This window comes from Podarcis cretensis (assembly GCF_951804945.1).
Source record: "Podarcis cretensis genome assembly, chromosome: 5".
Lineage (NCBI taxonomy): Eukaryota > Metazoa > Chordata > Lepidosauria > Squamata > Lacertidae > Podarcis > Podarcis cretensis.
Genome location: NC_137174.1, coordinates 96,418,670 through 96,438,894, shown reverse-complemented (window position 1 = coordinate 96,438,894; position 20,225 = coordinate 96,418,670). Strand labels below are relative to the sequence as shown.

Below are 20,225 nucleotides of genomic sequence, written 5' to 3'. Positions count from 1 at the left end.
AATTCACTCCTTGTCAGTCCATATTTTCTCTTATTTATTTGTTTATTTAATCCATTTATAAGCCATTTTTCCCCCAGAGAAAACAATTCAAAGAATACAAGACTACTCAGCCATCAGATAAGAACATAACTTTTAAAACATCTGAAATTGGTAATAATCTCTAGCCCAGAGATATATTTGGGAGACCTGTTTTTAATTCCTTACCATATATTTGTCTGGTGGCGATGCTCCTGCTGTGACCCACCGTGGATCAGAAACCTGACCCAGTGCTCTAGCCCAGTTTATGCCAACCTGGTGCCCTCCAGACTACAATTCCCATCTGCTCCAACCATCATGGCCAATGGGCAGGGAGTTGCAGGTCTACAGTCACTGGTGGGCTCCAGTTTCCACATCCCTGCACAAAATGTGCAAGAGAGAGTAAAACAAATGGGTTGGGAAGGAAGGGAGGGAGGGAGGGAGATGCTGGCAAAAGAAGCTGTGAGAAGCTGTAGAGGTCAGGAAAGCTGGAGCTCATGTGTTAAATTGAAATAGCCACCTGTTTACTTTGAACATAACGTTCCTCTCCTCTCTTTTGACCCAAATGGTAGATGGCAAAGCAATATGGAAACGTTTACACCATGTGGACAGGACATATACCCCTTGTAGTCCTGTCTGGATTCCAAGCAGTGAAAGAAGCTCTCATTGACCACTCTGAACAATTTGACAAGCGACCAGTGTCGTCTTTCTTTAACACAAAAGGAAAGGGTGAGTAGTGAAGAATGAGACAATCTACTGGTATTTCCCCCAGAGAAAAATTTAAATGACTGTCTGGATAAACAGAACAAAGCTTCTCTATTAACTGCAGGAAATGGGTTGTTGGAGCCAATGCTAGTCCTACAGTAGACCTATTGTAATTAATGTGCATGGCTAATGAAGGTCTATTAATTTCCATGAGTCTTCTGTGAGTAAAACTTACCTAGATGCAACCCAATCCTCTAACAAGTGTTTTATGGATAGCCTAACTACTGCCATTCACTTCCGGTCGGCGCCAGCGATTAATGGTGGACTTTTCCCGGAGCTCCGGGAGAAGCCTGCTCCGCGGGATTGGGTCCTGCAGCTACGGCGAAGCGGGGACCCTTAAAAATTACAGGTGGAGAAGCCTGTAAACAAGGAGGCTCGGCGGGTACCATTGCGATCCCACCGGACTGCGAAAGAGCCTTTTTAAAGGCTCTGGAACGGTGTCGGGGGGAGCGCGGTGCTGAGAGCCGCTACCCAGTCTGTGGAGCGAAGCCGCATCGCCATTATCGGAGAGCGCTGATTTCTTCTGGCAAATTGGATTTGAAAGCATCTACTCGTGAGTAGGAGTAAAGGCTTAAATTGGACTCTAAATTTAAAAGATTTACCACCACGGGAAAGGCACAAAAAGGAAGTCTGCCTTACCGCACTGTAGTTAGAAGAAAGCAAAGAGAGTACTAAGCTGAAACCTTTGAAGATTGCATTTGAATAACAAATCCATTGTTCAAGTAAGATTTAACCCCCTCGCTTAGCGGGCAGGAGCGGTGAGGGAGAACTGTTACTGAGCTAAATAACCTGCATGAAAGGAGAGAATTGAACTTTACCCACTGTCTTTTGTATCCTGGGAACGGGCTGCTTTGTAAGAAGGGAAAAAGAATTCTGAACTGTTAAAAAAGTGAGCCTGAAAATAACTCTGAAAGATACAGTGTTGAGAACTTTTACTTAGACTGTTATTTAATTGTAACTATTTTTTTTAAAAAAGTGCTGGAACTGGGGTTTCTTTCTCCCTTGAAGAAGAGATGGGGGGGAACTTTGAGACAATATATCTTTTGTAAAAATTGTGAATGCAAGTTGGGAATTTTCCCCCCCCCCAGAGGAGACTTTGTAACTTTGTGGGAAACAACTGAGCAACTAGAAGCTGAGCCACTGGAAATTTACTAGTAAAAATAAATCTAGGAGTGTGAGACTGACCTTGGCCTGGCTGATAGTGGCATGGCAGATGGAAAAGGAAAAATAGAGCTGGCTCAGGAGAAAAACCTCAGATCCTGCAAAACCTACAGTACTACACAGCAAAGAAGGGCCTCAGTGATAGGAGCAGCTGCGGCCTCACAAATAAAACCTAAAACTATGTCTGCAGAAGATGCTTTGACGAAAGCTCTTGGAAAAATAAATGAATCTCTGGAACTTTTAACAAAACAAGGGACTGATACAAGTAAACAAGTAGCTGAGATCTCAAAAAAACTTGACCTGAATACTTCCAGTTTAAAGGAATTGGGAACTCAAGTGACTGCTAATGCCCAAAATATTGGGAGGCTTTTAGAAGAATCAGCTACTACTCGAAAGATTGCTGAGGAGGCAAAGGAGATTGCAACTGAAACGCAGGGAAAAAATACCACCGGTTGTAAAGAAGCTGGCGGACCATGATTTATCCTTTGCTATGATAGACCTTCAGAGGAGGGATCGCAACTTAAGATTGAGATTCGTGCCAGAAAGTGAGCAGGACAACTTGGTGGACTTTCTTACAAAAGAATTTTCTGACTTTTGGCAAGAGGGCCTGCAGGGGGAGGAGGTCAAGATTGTGAGTGCATTTAGACTTGGAATAAGACAAAAAAAGAATAAGCCAAGAGACTGTTTGATTTCTTTGGGATCAAAGGAGGAAAGAGATAGAATTTTAAATTTGCACTATCAAAATACACTGCAAATTGAGGATTCTTTCGTGGAGATCTTCAAAGACATTCCTAAGCCCATTTTAGATGCAAGAGAGGATTACAAAGATCTGGTCGTGCTACTGAAAAAAAGCAGAATCTTCTTTAGGTGGGAATTCCCCCAAGGCCTATCTTTCAAATACAGAGGAAAGAAAGTCAGAATAAAGACACCGAGTGACAAAGATAAATTTTTGAGAGACCACGAAGAGGACCTGGTGAAGGAAGCAGAATCTGGAGAGGAGCCTATAACATCAGGAAAAGGACTACTGGATCTAGCAAATCTATCATTTGGATTACAGCCACCAACAGAGGAAGAGCAACGGTTGGGAGCAGTAGGAGGAGTAAGTAAATAACCCCATCATGGCTCTGCGACTATTGAGCTGGAATTGCAATGGCCTGAATATTCCTCGGAAGAGGAAGAACGTTTTTCATATTTTACAGAAACAACAATTGGACTTGATTTGCTTGCAAGAGACACATGTGACAAGAACACATAGAAAACTACTTATTAATAAGAAATTAGGACAAGAATTTATCTCATCTGACAGAGTGAAAAAAAGAGGAGTGGTTATATATGCAAAGGACAGATTGATGCCGAAACAAATATTTAAAGATGAACAAGGAAGATATTTGGCAATTGAAATTCAAGTTCAAGGTCAGAAATTTCTGATTTTAGGAATCTATGCACCGAATGAAGGCAAACCTGAATTCTTCAAAAAGTTGCATGAGACTTTGCTGGATTATATGGACTTCAACGTAATCTTGATGGGAGATATGAATGGAGTTGTTTCTACAAACATGGATAAAGCACAAAGACAAGTAATTTCTAAGGACGGAAGACTACCAAAAACCTTTTTTGAAATGACTGACAATATGGACTTGGTTGATATTTGGAGATTAAAAAATCCCCTTGAAAGAGAAGGAACCTTTTTTTCTGAAGCCAAAATGACCTGGACTAGAATTGACCAAATATGGGTTACTAGAGGACTGGCATCGAAGATAAAAAAAGTGGAAATCTGCCCAAAAACTTGCTCCGACCATAACGCCGTGAAGATGGAGATGAATCAAACAACAGTTGGCACTTTCAGATGGAGGATGAATGATACATTATTCAGAGACATTCATGCACTAGTAACCTTCAGGTTGGATTACTGCAATGTTTGTTTTTTGGGGCTGCCCTTGTGATTAGTCCAGAAGCTGCAGCTGATGAATAATGCAATGGGTCAACTGCTCATGGGGGCACAAACAGCCAACATGTTACGCCACAGTTGAAAGAATTCCACTGACTGCCAAGTAGCTACTGAGTTTATTTTATTTTATTTATTAAATTTATATACCTCCCTTCATCACAAAATATTGGGGTGGCTCACAGAATAATTTCATGATGTTGGTTTTGGTGTATAAAGGCATATACAACTTGGGATCAAGATGCTCAAAAGATTATCTCATTCCTTATATACCTAGTCAATAACCAGACTCTGTGGGTGAGGGCCTCCTGCAGATACCATCAAAAGCATCAATTCTTCGTCGATCAGCCTTCTTTATGGTCCAGCTCTCACTTCCATACATTACTACTGGGAAAACCATAGCTTTTACTATACAGACCTCTGTTGGCAAGTTTGGTGGTACTGAACAATAATCCTACTTAGGGTAGACCCAGTGGGCAGTCACCATCATCATCACTTATTAATTTATCAATTGCCTTCTGCTTGAATGTCTCACAGCAACATATAGACATATAAAAACAGCTAAAACGGTTTTAAAACAGTGCAGAAACAACAACTAAATATGAGTGAAAAACAATACAAAGTATACACCTGTTGAAGAGACCTTGAGCAAGGAAAGTAGATTGAGAGTATATGGGTAAAAACTGTATAAGAGGGAAACATCAGTGACCTTACTGTGGGACTCTGCTATAGACTGCCAAACCAGACTGAAGACTTAGATGCTGCCTCCCTAGAACAGAATACCAAACATTCAAAAAAGGAGAGTCAAGGGAGACTTCAATTTCCCTGATATCTGTTGGAACTCAAACTCTGCCAAGAATGTAAGGTCCGGCAAATTCCTCCATTGCCTCGCTGGCAATTTCATTTCCCAGAAGTCAAAGACAAAACCCCCCATTATATTCTTGCAAGGAAGTTGCTAAAATGTGGGATGAATGAGATACTTGTTAGGTGGATTTGTAGCTGGATGACTGACAGAACCCAAATTCATTAATAGTTCCTCATCACTTTGGAAAGTGGGACAAGGGGGTGCTGCAAGGTTCTGACCTGGGCATGTTGTTGTTCAATGTCTTTATAAATGACTTGGATGGAGGAATTGAGAGGATGCTCATCAAATTTGCAGATGACGCCAAATTGGGAGGGATAGCTAATGCCACAGAAGGAGTTCAGTTTATCTTTATCAACACTGGTTGTTTGTGCAACAAAGACTGAACTTGCAGGTATCACCTGAGTTTTCCATAATTTTAAACGCTAGACAAAATCCCCCATCGTAGATATCACATATCTGGAGATCTCACATTTTTCTGATACTGTAAAGTGCAGGGACTTCTGGGACCACCTGATTTCTGTTCTGTTATCACACAATAATGAATAATGAATTTCTGAATGACGAAAGGCAACAGAAAGTGAGGTTCTGTTATGCCAATATCATAGAGATACCCATATAATACTCTGAGACGGGTTCTGTATCATCTAATTCTTTGCTTCAGAGAGACCAAGTAGTTATTAAATTCAAGGACATGAACTTCAGTGAACATAGTTTCTTCCAGGCTGGCAACTTAATTATTTACATTAATTTCTGTAAATAATAATTTCTCAGTGATTTCCCATAGGTATTATATTATCAAATGGTCACGTCTGGAAGCAACAGAGACGGCTTGGAGTGGTTACTATGCGGAAGCTGGGACTGGGGAAGAAAGGCATGGAGCACCAAATAGCAGAGGAGGCCCGTCAGCTTGTGGAGGTCATTGCAAGTTCAAAGGGTACATGATCCTAGGTGATGGTGATGGGTTTCCTTATTTTCCAGTCTGCAGAAATCTATGTGTATTGCCTCTGTCCATTTTGGAAAGGAATGTAATATGCTTTAGAATCACAGAATGGTAGACTTGGAAGGGACCCAGAGAGTCATCTAGTCCAATCCACTGCAATACAGGAATCCTGACCACAGCTGTCCCTGGGTGGACTTGAACCACCAACCTTCTGGGAGACACACTGCCCCATTGTGCTGGAGATCACAGCAGGTTTCTCTTGACCATCATAAAATCCCACTCTCAGCATGAACAGGAGCAACTGAACTCACATTAGTATGACTTTATTTTGCAGGACAACCACTTGACCCCTCCATGCCCATCACTAATGCAGTCTCCAACGTGATATGTGCTGTGGCTTTTGGGTACCGGTTTGCTCTTGAAGATGAAAGGTTCCGGAAGCTGATAGAAGCCATGGATTCTGTCCTAAAATTTCAAGGCAGCATCCAGCATTCTGTGAGTAGACATTTTCATTCCTACAGAGCCAGAGAGGTCTCCCAAGGATCTTAGGGCCCCCATTCAACATTCTGTAATCCCTTATGATAGAGGATAGAGTGTTGGAGAAGATAGATTAGGTTTAAATCTAATTATATGCCACTGTCGCCACAAGAATCCTAATGGCGACTAACTGGAAGAGTGATAAAATCCCTTTCAGGTCAGAATGGTTACAAAAATTAGTTGAATATGCTAGCCAAATTAACTGAAAAATGAAAGATAATTCAAAACAAGTATTTACAGTGGTAACTCTGGTTATGAATGCTCCTGGTTACGCACGCTTCGGGTTATGAACTCCTCTAACCCGGAAGTAGTTGCTCCTGGTTGTGAACTTTGCCGCAGGATGCGAGTGGAAGTCGCGCGTCAGAGGTGTGCGCACAGTGGGAGGTGCCATTAGCAAAAGTGCGCCTCAGGATAAGAACGGTTTCAGCTTAAGAACAGACCTCTGGAATGAATTACATTCGTAACCAGAGGTACCATTGTATTGCAAAATGGGAAATTTTTAAAACATATCTTAAGAACAGTTGTTGCAGTTTGAACTCAGTCATAGCCTTTGAATATCCTCTGTAGCTATATTAAGCAAGAAATAAGGATATCGGAGAAATAATACTTTATTATAAAAGGAATGGATATGTTTATGCAATAAGTTAGTAAATACTAAGTGAAGTATGGAGACAACAGGAAGTTAGCTGTACACTAAGATTTATTGTCAGAATATATGAATTTTGGGGTTTTTTTTGTTTTGTTGTTGTGAACTTTGTTTCCCTTGTCACAAATGATATAAATGTACAACTTTTTTGTTGTTGTTTAAGTATATGTATGTGTATATATATATATATATATATATATATATATATATGGTATTCAGAAAAGGTATGCAATTGATCTTTAATGCAGAAAAAAGGGGAAAAAGGAAAAGTTTTCTTTTTAAAAGATTTTTTGTAGAGGAAAGGTGGGCATTATTTGACAGGGCAACTGGGGAATTTAAGAAATAAAATAAGTAATAATAAAAATTGCAGAAGTGCACAGTAATATGCTAGCCCTGAAGGATTATGCAGATTATTAAAGTGCTAATCCAAAACATGAAACATGTGACCAAGCTTCCTCATGGTAATGACAGCATTTTTGCTATCTTTCCTTTAGTTGTATGAAGCATTCCCACGGCTCATGAAATATCTCCCAGGGCCCCACAAGAAGGCCTTGTCCTGCATGGAGATGGTAGTGTCATTTGCAAAGGAGGAGATAGAGAAGCATAAGGAGAATCTGGCTCTGCATGAGCCACAGGATTTCATTGATTTCTATCTACTTGAGATGGAAAAAGTAAGTACCTGCTTTGAAACTGAATCCTGCTCATCCAAGGAATTGTTATATTCCGTCCTACATGTGAATACTAATGTCTTGCCAAGACACCAATATTTTTATTTTGAATCTCAGCTGAAAAGCACATCCAGTTTCGCCAAATTTCCCTCATAGTCATTTTAGTTGCTAAAGTAGGTTGACTTCCATCCATAAACATCTATTGAAATGGGTAGGAAATGCCAGGTATTTCTATAACCCCAAATGTAAGTGTGAATGAGTAGAAATTTGTTTGTGTCAAGTAAGGGGTCTTCCCTTTGGAGCATTGCTTCTGTGCATAAATTATTCTGGATTGGTGTTCATCTCACATTCAAACATGGGCAGAGACAACAGGAAAGCTCTACCGATTCAATGGTTTCATTTTTTCTTTCACTTTTCTTCAGTGGAGGATATGTTGGTGCATAGTTCTAACTCATGCTATCCTTTGCAGGAATGTATACAATCCCCCCTGTGTGCCTTGTGGCCTCAATCTGTGGCTCTCAATTCAGCCCAATTTTCTGTAGGCCACCCCGGGGACCACCTGTTCCAGATCCATCCATGAAACAATTTAGTGGGTGGGGCTAAGGCTTTTAAAAGGTTTGTTTTAAAACAGCAGCAACAACAGCAACAACAGTATTATAACAAACTGTTCGAATGAGGTTTAAAAAGAAGGTTGGGAGGGGTGAAATTGCTAACAGCCTTGGGCAGTGGAGTGCCAACAGGAGACATCCCTGTTGACTGAACACCTACTGTATTTTTCACTCTATAAGATGCACACGACCATAAGCTGCACCTAGTATTTAGAGGAGGAAAACAAATATATATATATTTATTCTGAATCAAATGTTGTTGAAGAGCGTTTGCGCAGCTATCCCTCTTGCTGTTCTAGCTTCAGCAAAAGCAACGCAAAGCCTCCCAAAGCTTCCCAGGGCTGCAGGGGGAAGTGGAGGCTGCCGGCAGAGCAGTGCGGCTCCCACCCCCACCCCCAAAGAGCAGCACAGGAGCGCGGGGCATCTGCGCGCAGCCTGCCCGCTCTTCCCAAAACTTCCCGGGGCTGCAGGGGGAAGTGGAGGCTGCCAACAGAGCAGCGCGGCTCCCCACCCACCCCCAAAGAGCAGCCAGGAGCGTGCCACACTCTGGCAATTTGGCTCCAGGGACCACACATTCGCTCCATAAGACGCACAGACATTTCCCCTTACTTTTTAAGAGGAAAAAAGTGTGTCTTATGGAGCGAATGTGTGGTCCCTGGAGCCAAATTGCTGGAGTCCACCACTGGTGAAGAAGCAGTGCTGGCAGTGGTGGCAGCTTCAGTGAGGTTTCATCAAAATCTCACAGGATCTTACTGGATACCACTGTTGCTGCTGTCACTTTGCAGGCACTGCTGTGCAATGCAAGAAGTAAGGGAGGAAGCAGCAGCATCAGGGCAGTGGTGGTGGCACCTTCCCATTTCACTTCAGGTGGTGTGATGGGACCCTTGACCCCTTATTAAGCATTTCCTGGTGGTATGGTAATAAGTGGGTGAAAGTAGATAAAATAAGTGCTGAAGGACAGGTTGTAATGCATGTAAATGACATGTCACCTTCCCTATTTTCAACATCAGAGCAGGAATGACCCAGAGTCTAACTATGATGAAGAAAACATGGCTCAGTGTATCTTTGACCTCTTTGTAGCAGGGTCAGACACAACCACCATTTCTCTGAAATGGGCGCTTCTCCTCCTGGCAAGTCATCCAGATATCCAAGGTGAGAGAGGGAGCTATGGGAGCCTGGGCTTCTCTTGACCTCTTGACAGTGGACTCTTATTCTTTAAAGGTTTCATTCATATCTGATGTGGTGCTAAAACAAGGAACTTAAAGGAACGGAAATAGTTAAAAGTTAGTGAGTTTATGATGGAAGTTTTGGAAGACAAAGGGTTATCAAAATAAGTTAAATGCTTTTGACTTACTCATCTAGAAAGAACCCTTTTTCCCACCAACATTTTCCTACATAGTTTCTGGAACCTAAAATCAAGGTCAACAGAAGCAGAAATGTAAAGTGCCCTGAATGCCCTGTCCCCATAGGAAGCTTCCAATCTATTATTACTGGGACAGGAAGAGATGGAGGGTCTGAATGTGTAAGAAAGTTGGAACAGGAGACGGTTGTGGGTAGTGGATGAAGCTAAGTGAGTCAATGAACGTTTTTCTGAAGGAGAGGAATGGCTGTGCAAATAGAGAGAAGACAATTTGAAGATTGGGAAACGGCATGGCCAAAGGAAGGGAGAGAAAGATGCATAAAGAGGTCATTGTTTTTGCCAGGGGTATAGTGATGAATCCCCAAGTCCAGGTTCCTTCATGACAACCTGTAAGCCATACCCCTTCTAAAACTCTGCAACAAATATGAAATGTTAACTAATGCACAGATTATGACTTCAGTAACAAGCCACCTGTTTCCTTATTCTCTCTCTTCCCCTTTGCTCAACATTCAGCTTGGAAGAGTTCTGCTGGGCTCACTCCCTTCCTCTTTGCATTTTCTTTGGCCATAATAAAAGGACTTTGGAATCTTTTGAAATATAAATGGCAGTTTAACACATAGCCAATGAAGCCACCTTTTCCTCTGCACAGTTTAATGGGTGATTTTCTCTTTGAGAGAAGCTCATTTATTTGATATAAAGAGGCAGGGGTTCCAAATCAAATAAATTATTAGGGGGCAAGTAAGCCCCAGTCCAAGGGACGCAGGTGGCGCTGTGGGTTAAAGCCTCAGCGCCTAGGACTTGCCGATCGAAAGGTCGGCGGTTCGAATCCCTGCGGCGGGGTGCGCTCCCGCTGCTCGGTCCCAGCGCCTGCCAACCTAGCAGTTCGAAAGCACCTCCAGGTGCAAGTAGATAAATAGGGACCGCTTACCAGCGGGAAGGTAAACGGCGTTTCCGTGTGCGGCTCTGGCTCGCCAGAGCAGCGATGTCACGCTGGCCACGTGACCCGGAAGTGTCTTCGGACAGCGCTGGCCCCTGGCCTCTTAAGTGAGATGGGCGCAAAACCCCAGAGTCTGTCAAGACTGGCCCGTACGGGCAGGGGTACCTTTACCTTTACCTTTAAGCCCCAGTCCACATTTGAATGGTAACATCCATCAACTTTGGGAGGTCCGGGCCCCTCAAATATTTTAGGGGGGAGAGCAAAGGGACCTCAACCTCTAACAGTTGGATCCCATACAGAGGACTGGCCAAGAGGTCCCCAGCAGATGCCATCATTGCCTCTGCTGTGAAATAAGTGCCTGAGCCCTTTCCCTGATTGATGTTTGCCAAGATCAAGTAAGGAAAAGAGGATTAATGAAAGAAAGTAGGAAATATTGTGGGGTGGAGGATATGTGTGTTTGTTTTTAAGTGTAAAACAGACAGCCTTGGATCATAGCCCTACAGCCAGCTCTAGTAACCGGAAACAGCTGGGCGGAGGTTCACTTTCCCCTTTTTCACCCCTGGGATCTATAGTGGAGAAGAATCATGTACATTGACATGAGCTCCTTGGAGGAATAGGTGGGCTATAAATGTAAGAAACAGGGACTCATTCACAGAATCGTATGGAATAAGTTCATGGGAAATAAATGTCCATCTTGGGGGGGGGGAATGCAATATTCAAAATAAACCATATGTTTCTATCATTCTCTTCAGATAAAGCCTACAAGGAGATAGAAGATGTCATAGGTTCTGCTCACTCAGTCAGCTATCAAGATAAGAAGAAATTGCCCTACATCAATGCTGTGATTCATGAAACACAGCGCTTTAAATATGCCTTACTTTTTGGGGTTGTCAGGCAATGTACAGAGGATGTGAAGATTTGCGGTTTCCTCATTCCCAAGGTATAGAAGCATGATACAACTGCACTCCTGTATCCCAAGAACAAACAGAATCACTGGGCTGCAGGGTACTGAGTGTTGCAGGCAGCCATTCAGGAGCTTGTGTTGTCTAAAACCCGAAGAGCAAGAAAACCACACAAGAGCAGGAGTTCCATCTGCAGACTTGTTTCACCATTGGCTAGTGCTATTTTTTTTTTTTGTCAGGAGTATAGTGTCAACAGTGTGATGCAGCATAAAAAAAAAGCTAATGCTATACAAGGCTGCATCAACAGAAGTATAGTGTCCAGAAATAATAGTACTGCTCTATTCTACTTTGGTCAGACCACATGTGGAGTCCTGTGTTCATTTCTGGGTACCACAGTTTAAGAAGGATATTGACAAGCTGGAACGTGTGCAAGAGTATAAAGAGTATGGAAATTAAGCTTTATGAGGAATGATTGAGGAAGCTAGTTATGCTAAAGCCTGGGGGAAAGGGAGACTGAGGGGAGATATGATGTTGTTGTTGTTGTTGTTTAGTCGTTTAGTCGTGTCCGACTCTTCGTGACCCCATGGACCAGAGAACGCCAGGCACTCCTGTCCTCCACTGCCCCCCGCAGCTTGGTCAGACGGAGATATGATAGTCATCTTCAACTATCTGAAGGACTATCACATGGCAAATAGAAAAAGCATGTTTTCTCCTGCTCTAGAGGGCAGGACCTAAACCAATGGCTTCAAGTTCTGACAGAGCTGTTGTGGACTTTCCTTCATTGGAGATTTCAAAGCAGAGGTTGGATGGTCTTCTGTAATTTAAGCTTTAGTTGAGATTCCTGTATCGCAGGTGATTGGACTTGATGTCCTTTGGAGTCCTTCCAGCTCTAGAATTCTATTATTCATGTATCAAGGAGGGGAAAATATGGTGACCAGCAGTCTTCCTCTGGTTTTGGGTCTTCCCTTTTAAAAGACGGATGGAGAGAACAAGACCGTCCTTTCCCCTGCCCATACAGGCAGCTTTTAAATGGAAAAAAGTTGGAGATGAATCTGGCCACTGGTAAATGCCACTCTCCCCACAAAAACCCCACCCAGTTTAAATTCAGTTTAAATTTCACAAATATGCATTCCCTTTCAATTGTTTCTTCTTTGCAGGGGGCTACTATTATTCCCGATCTGCGTTCTGTTCTTCTTGATCCAACACGATGGGAGAAGCCAACAGAGTTCAACCCAAATCATTTTTTGGACAAGAACGGACAATATGTGGCTAGAGAAGAATACCTGCCATTTGGTGCAGGTAAATGCCAATGTCCAAGCTATGTTGTGATTTGCAGGCATGCTTATTGGGGAGATTCCAGGAAATGACAACAGCAGCAGCAAGGGAGGCAGAGCAGAAATAACATCCTTCTGGCAGGAGCAGCACTGCTGGGCATGTTTAGGCTAAAGCTACCCTACATCTTTTCCTGGGATGTAATTTAGCCTGGTCTGAAACCACACTCAGAACTGAGTCTGCAATTAAATTACACTGCTTTCTACTTCTTTCATCCTGACCTCTATAGGAGATTGAGGTATGTGCCAGTTTTCCGTTTTCAAAGAACAAAGGAGTATTTTTGTCCTGTATCTGTCAGGAGCTGGGTGTTTAATATCATCTGCCATGTGCTGTAAAGTATTGTACCTGCAGAAATTCAGCAGACATCCTCATTGCTAACTTCCAAACATCTCTTAACCTTTTTATACAAATAATTACAGTGGTACCTCGGGTTACATACACTTCGGGTTACACACTCCGCTAACCCAGAAATAGTGCTTCAGGTTAAGAACTTTGCTTCAGGATAAGAACAGAAATCAGGCTCCGGCAGCGCGGTGGCAGCAGGAGGCCCCATTAGCTAAAGTGGTGCTTCAGGTTAAGAACAGTTTCAGGTTAAGAACTGACCTCCAGAACGAATTAAGTACGGGTGGCGCTGTGGGTAAAAGCCTCAGTGCCTAGGGCTTGCCGATCAAAAGGTCGGCAGTTCGAATCCCCGTGGCGGGGTGCGCTCCCGCTGCTCGGTCCCAGCGCCTGCCAACCTAGCAGTTCGAAATCACCCCCGGGTGCAAGTAGATAAATAGGGACCACTTACTGGTGGGAAGGTAAACGGTGTTTCCGTGTGCTGCGCTGGCTCGCCAGATGCAGCTTTGTCACGTTGGCCATGTGACCCGGAAGTGTCTCCGGACAGCGCTGGCCCCCGGCCTCTTGAGTGAGATGGGCGCACAACCCTAGAGTCTGTCAAGACTGGCCCGTACGGGCAGGGGTGCCTTTACCTTTACCTTTACCACTGTATGCCTATTCAATTGTTGTATATGATGTTTTAAAGTAAAGATGAGCCAGCCATTTTTGTATGATAATACAGCATATATAGAAAGGAGAATTCCAAGATCCAGGTTTGGGGCAAGTACTCTTTTGGTGAGAACACCCCAGCAAAGATTTTAAATCAAAAAATATGCAACAAAGTAAAGTGTGGAAATATAGGCTGCTAGACCTTTAATATATGCCCTTGTGAGTTCTTTTCAAAATTTCCCTCTTCCAAAGAAGAGGGAAAAGACCACACATTTGGTAAGTTTATAATGGTTCACATACAAACTCTCCAAAGGTCAGAGTCCTTTGCTTTTCCACACAGCATTCAGAAAACATTGCACAGGCAGTAAAACTTGACTTAGTTACAGTGCTGCAAGTTCCTAAATTATTGGTATGAGCAGGGCTTTTTCCCAGCTGGAACTCACAGGAACTCAGTTCCAGCACCTGTCAGGTGGGCATCATTGCCATTATAAAAGGTATTTGTGGTAAGTTTTAGCGCCTCTTTTTCTAGGAAAATAGCACTGGGTATAAAGACTTAAAAATGGCTTGTAAGAGCCATGCAGTTTGAGCTTGGAGCACCAGCTCAGACCCTTTTACAATGAACTTCTCAGGTGGGCTGGCGGAGAACAATAGGCCTGATTACCTGGGTTGATTCATAATGTACACTCAACTGCGTTGTTAATGCTGGGCTTTGTTGAGCCATAATTCTCATATTACACTTAGAATCCCATCGTATTCTAAGACTATGATGATGAAACAGTTGAAAGACAAATTAAAGTGCCTAATTCATCTTAGAGATAATGAGTTTTCTACTTTTTCCATAAGGCATCAAAGAGTTCTTTTACTGTGTCTTATAGTGTCACCTCTGGCTGTCAGCAGCTCTTAGGCAGAGACTTTGTCTCAGCCCGGTTAGCTGTGACCCTACAACTAGACATTCTATGAGCTGCCCTTGGAATATTAAACTTGCAAATATTATATGGCGCTTTCCTTATTGTCCCTGCCCCCCAACAATATACCCTTCCAAACATTTTATGTTGTTGGGTGGGAGGGAGGGAAGAGCGAATTCAGAGTACTATGATTTCTTTTTTAAAATAAAAAAAATGATTAGCCCTGTGCTGGACCTTCTTGCACAATGCAAGGTTAAGAAGAAGATTATTAAGAAGAAGATTATTAAGCTCATAGAATATCACCCTTGGGGATTGTGCAGAGGCAGTTGAGTATTTTTTTTAAAAGCCTTGCAGCTCTCTTTGTGTCAGCACCAAATAATCAAAGAAACCCAGAAACCTTGACACCACAACCAGGGGTGCAAGCACAAGGTAATCAGCTTCTACAACCTCTACTCCCTCTCTTCCCATCTCTTTCAGTTTTTTTCAATCTGGGTTTGTGACTTATCCCGCTATTGCTCAGGGCAGTTGACCAAAGTTTGCCTCTCATAATCAACTATGAAATGTTGGCACTCAGCAGGCTAGGGAATTGACAACAGCCTTGATTATTTCCCTGTCCTAACTATGTCTAGTTCACCATTGTATTATGTAGAGTACAAAGAAATGGACACTGGAAAGTAAATTATTGCTCACTTGCTGCTTTCCCCTTGTCTCCTCCGCAGGGTCTCGCATGTGTTTGGGAATGCAGCTGGCAAAGACCGAAATTTTCATCTTCCTGACCAGCCTGCTGAGAATGTTCCGCTTCCAGCTGCCAGAAGGAGTTAAAGAAGTCAATATGGAGTCTATACCAGGGGGTACAACACATCCCCATCCTTATAAACTCTGTGCTGTTCCCCGCTGCAAGGTGTAATACAATAGGAAAGTTACAGGAGGCTGCACTCATGCTTCCTCCACTTGCCAAACTCTTTGCCATTCCTGGCACATTAACCCCCTAGAGCTTCCCCTTCCCATCTCATGCAACTGCTGACGTCTCTTCTTTTTGCAGCTCTGCTTTGCACCCATTATCACCTTCATCCCATCTCCTGTTTTTCAGGCCCTTTCATGCCCCTGCTTTCATCTCCAACCCTATCCCCAAGCCTCCTTCACCCTCCTTTTTGCAACTTACTTTGCAACCCCATTCTTACTCTTACTCCCTTTTGTCCTCCACCCTCCTCGTCGCTTTCCTCAACTCTCTCCTACACACAGATCACTCCTCTTTCTGCACTTCCTTTTCCCTCCTGATTTGGCCACCCCCTTTCAACCCCCTCCATACTGATCATAGAACCAAAGAACTGTAGTGTCGGAAGGGACCCTGAGGGTCTTCTGGTCCAACCCCCTACAACACAGGAATCTCAGCTCAAGCATCCATGACAGGCGGCCATCCAACCTCTGCTTAAAACTTCCAATGAATGAGAGTCCACAACCTCCTAAGGGAGTCCATTCCACTAACAAACAGCTCTTTCTGTCATAAAGTTCTTCCTGATGTTTACAAGCATGTTATGGTCTTAGAGAAAATTATATGAAAATGATATATCGATGGTATCTGACAACAAGTACATTGGCAAAAATGTATAAATCTAAATCAAATAAGTGTTGGAAGAGAAAGAAGGTTCTTTTCATCATATGTGGTGGTCTTGTAGTAAGGTTAAAACTTACTGGGAAATGCTATATAATGAATTGAAAAGGATGTTTGTGATAGCATTTGTTAAAAACAACAACCCCCAGAAGCTTTTGGGAATTAGGAGGACATAACTTCCCGAATTGTACATAAACTTATTCATGTATGCTACTACAGCAGCAAGAATGCCCCCAAATGGAAAGAAGGAGAAGTTCCAGCAGAAGAAGAATGGATTCAAAAGCTTATAAAATATACAGAAATGGCAAAACTTACCATAAAAAGAAGAAATCAAGATAACAAACTTTTTATAAAAGAATGGAAATGGTTTATTGAATATTTACACACAAATTGTAAACATTGTAATAACCTGCAGTTTCATGAGAGTATATATTTAAAGTAGATGAATAAATTAACAAAAACAATAGTTAACATACTTTTCTACCTCTCTTGCACCTGCGATACATTGACGATATTTTTATTATCTGGACAGCAGACCCTGGACACCTTCCACCAGTCATTCAATAACTTTCACCCCACCATCAACCTAGCAATGAACCAATCTATGCAATCTATGCATTTTCTAGACACTACTATAGAAATACAGGATGGACGCATAGACACCACCTTATGCCGAAAACTAACTGACCAACAAGCATATCTACATGCTTTCAGCTACCATACCAAACATACCAAACAATCAATTGTACATCGCCTAGGGCTTGCCGATCGAAAGGTCGGCGGTTCAAATCCCTGCGGCGGGGTGCGCTCCCGCTGCTCGGTCCCAGCGCCTGCCAACCTAGCAGTTCGAAAGCACCTCCAGGTGCAAGTAGATAAATAGGGACCGCTTACCAGCGGGAAGGTAAACGGCGTTTCCGTGTGCGGCTCTGGCTCGCCAGAGCAGCGATGTCACGCTGGCCACGTGACCCGGAAGTGTCTCCGGACAGCGCTGGCCCCTGGCCTCTTAAGTGAGATGGGCGCACAACCCCAGAGTCTGTCAAGACTGGCCCGTACGGGCAGGGGTACCTTTACCTTTACCTATGTTACAGCCGTGTCTGTTCCAACTCTACAGACAGGGTTTCTCACCTAAGAGATCTACAGCAAACCTTTTTGGAACTATAATACCTGCCTGATGAAGTTAAACAACAGATCAACTAACAGACTGATACCCAGAGAGAACTTGCTGCAAGTCAGACCCGAAAGAGAAAATAACAGAACACCACTAGTAATCACATACAGTGCCCAAGTTAAAACAGTTCAATGCATCATCAGAGATTTACAGCCTCTCCTAGACAACAACAGTTCTCTTTCTCAAGCTCTGGGAGGAAGACCTTTCATTGCCTACAGACAGCCACCCAATCTTAAACAACTCCTCACCCACAATAATACAGCAACCAGACTTAACATGGACACTGGTACCAGAGCCTGCAATAAACCCAGATGCCAACTTTGCTGCCACATACACACAGACAACACCATCACTGGACCCAACAACATCAAACATACCATCTCAGGCTTATTTAATTGCTCATCTTCTAACATTGTGTATGCCATTAAATGCCAGCAGTGCCCTCTAGCTCTCTATATTGGACAAAGAGGCCAAACCCTACACCAAAGGATAAACGGTCATAAATCTGACATCAGGAATCACAAGACAGAGAAACCAGTAGAAGAACACTTCAGTCTCCCAGGACATTCAGTACAGATCTCAAAGCGGCTGTCTTATTACAAAAGAATTTCAGAAATAGACTTGAAAGAGAAATAACAACTTATTACTAAACTGAAAACTATGGAGAGACCTGGTCTGAATAGAGATATTGGATTCTTGTCTCATTACACATGCTAAAGCTATTTTTGGTCATCTGCATACTATCCCATGCTTTTTCCTGTAGGACTAATTGCAGTCGTTAACAGTCATCAACAGGTTTACCATACCCATTGAGTCAATCACCCATCTCTGAGAAACCACCCCCCTCCCACTATATATAAGGGTCTGGTGACTTCTGTTTCAGTGTATCTGAAGAAGTGTGCATGCACATGAAAGCTTATACCCAGAACAAACTTAGTTGGTCACTAAGGTGCTACTGGACAATTTTATTTATTTATTTATTTATTTATTTATTTATTTATTTATTTATTTATTTCGACTGCGTCAACTATTCTAGGCACTCAGAGAGAGCTGTTTCTAACTTGGTATTGTCAGGATGCTGTTAGTGGCTCCCAGTAGGTTGCCCAGGAAAGTATAAAGACAAGGAAAGGTCTCTTAGCATTCTTCTTGATTTCAATCTTTACAGAGAGAGGCTATAGAACCCAGCCTCTTGGATAATGACATTGTCCCAAGTGAATCTCCACCCCCTGTCCCTGTCTCGCCCACTCCCTCATTCGTCATTCTCATTGTCTCCTCTACATGTGCTGCTCCATGCCCTCTGTCTTTGACCTCTTTGCTCTTCTACTTTTAAGGCTCGCCGCGTTCTGGGAGATGGAGGGTCTGGAATGCATTCTAATGACAACGTATCAGCTGGGTGTTGTTCTGGCTCTCCCATGATTTCCCAGCTTTCCCCCTCATCTGCCTCTGAGCTGCGACTTCCCTCAACCCCCTGTTGTAAATCTATACTGTCTTCCTCTTCCTCCTCCCTGGAAGGGTCAGCATGGGGAGGCGGTCTCCACCATTCCTCCTCTGCCCAGTCCCTACAGGTATACTCCAGTGGAATATCCCCCATGTCCGTTTCAATTACACACAGGCATTCCCCATTTTAGTGTAAATTAAATAATTATGCTTAACAGGACTTACGTGTGCTCCACTGTTGCATGCAAGGACCCAGACCGCAACCCCTGCAGAAGTCAGGGGTTCCCTGTACATGCCCATCTTAGATCTCAGCCCATCAGCCCATCCTTATGCAGCCACATCAAGTGATGTTGCAAACAGACAGGACAGCACCCAGAGATGCATGTGCTCTTGGTTTTGTGTAGGAGTGCAAATATCCAGAGATGTAGTGGGATTGCTATGAGGAATTATAACAAATGTAGAGTAAGCCATCTGTGTCAGCAATGAAAGCATTGTGTTGACTGGGTTTAAACTATTTTGATATGATTCTTGATCATTCTACACCTCTGCATCTCTGGCCATTTTCTCTACTGTCCATTTTTCTTGTCACGTACACAGCAGTTGCTTGTTTATTACCTCCGGGGTTGCCAGATGCTCTTCTTTGTAGTTCTGTTCTTTGTTTACCCCAGAAATATTTGTGCTTAATTAGTTTTAGTAGTTTAACTTTGTCCCCACGTGGATTTGTGGAAATGCTCAGAGGAAATCTGATTGGTTCTTACGAACACTCTGTAAAAAGCTCTTTTGTGAATAAAAACTACCTGGGCCAGGGGGCTGCACTCGGACAAGCACAGAGAGACACAATTATAGGCACCCTTCCCAGAGTCTTGCTGGTTCAAGCCTCTGTGTATATTCTTATTAATCAGAGTTCAATCCTTCCTTTACTTTGAGAACGCAACAGTTTTGTTCCACCTACTTTGAAGCATATTACTTATGGAGCATATTAAATGCTTCAGCTACCCGTGTGGTATGTTTTAGATGGGGTGCCTGATAACTTCACTAACTTGTAGTCCATCCACCTTTGGAGCCAACTGCTATTAACTGCTTGAGGAATGCTGGTGCAACAACATTTTAAAACAGATAAATGAATCAGCACCTGTGTTTATGAGCCTATAAGCCTCCTAGCGAGAAGTTACAGGGAACACATCATTGCAAAGAGTGTAAGTTGTGGCTCCACTGGATGTTATGCTTCTGAACTGAAACAAACACACTGATCACTAGCTCCTGATAAATTGCTTAGCTTTTTTCTTCCCTCTTCTGTAAAGTTTTCAGAGCCACTCTCATTGTACAACCTCATGTTTCAATCCTGGCATGCCTCCATGGCTAACATTTCCTGACCCTTTAACTTTTTTGAGCGAGAGGGGGTTTGCCCATTTGGCAGTGGTCATTCATACTGTGA

The 20,225-nt window shown here is 43.0% G+C and overlaps 1 protein-coding gene and 1 long non-coding RNA gene across 3 annotated transcripts in view; one reads left to right on the top strand and one right to left on the bottom strand.

Annotated features, from left to right (window-relative positions):
• Positions 1–16,679, top strand: part of LOC307217054 (cytochrome P450 2J2-like) — a 93,354-nt gene extending 76,675 nt beyond the window's left edge. For both annotated transcript variants that reach the window (XM_079978070.1, XM_079978069.1), the window contains exons 2-9: positions 588–744; positions 5,536–5,685; positions 6,026–6,186; positions 7,369–7,545; positions 9,161–9,302; positions 11,200–11,387; positions 12,507–12,648; positions 15,293–16,679. In XM_079978070.1, the coding sequence (XP_079834196.1) occupies positions 588–744; positions 5,536–5,685; positions 6,026–6,186; positions 7,369–7,545; positions 9,161–9,302; positions 11,200–11,387; positions 12,507–12,648; positions 15,293–15,480 (1,305 nt within the window). In that variant the 3' untranslated portion in view covers positions 15,481–16,679. The remainder of the gene's footprint in view (positions 1–587; positions 745–5,535; positions 5,686–6,025; positions 6,187–7,368; positions 7,546–9,160; positions 9,303–11,199; positions 11,388–12,506; positions 12,649–15,292) is intronic.
• On the bottom strand, positions 16,173–18,373 carry LOC307217217. The gene is made up of 2 exons (XR_013839446.1): positions 17,263–18,373; positions 16,173–16,945 (listed from the first exon to the last, which is right to left on the bottom strand). It is a non-coding gene; the product is annotated as an uncharacterized lncRNA (long non-coding RNA).
• Positions 18,374–20,225: the final 1,852 nt, after the last annotated feature.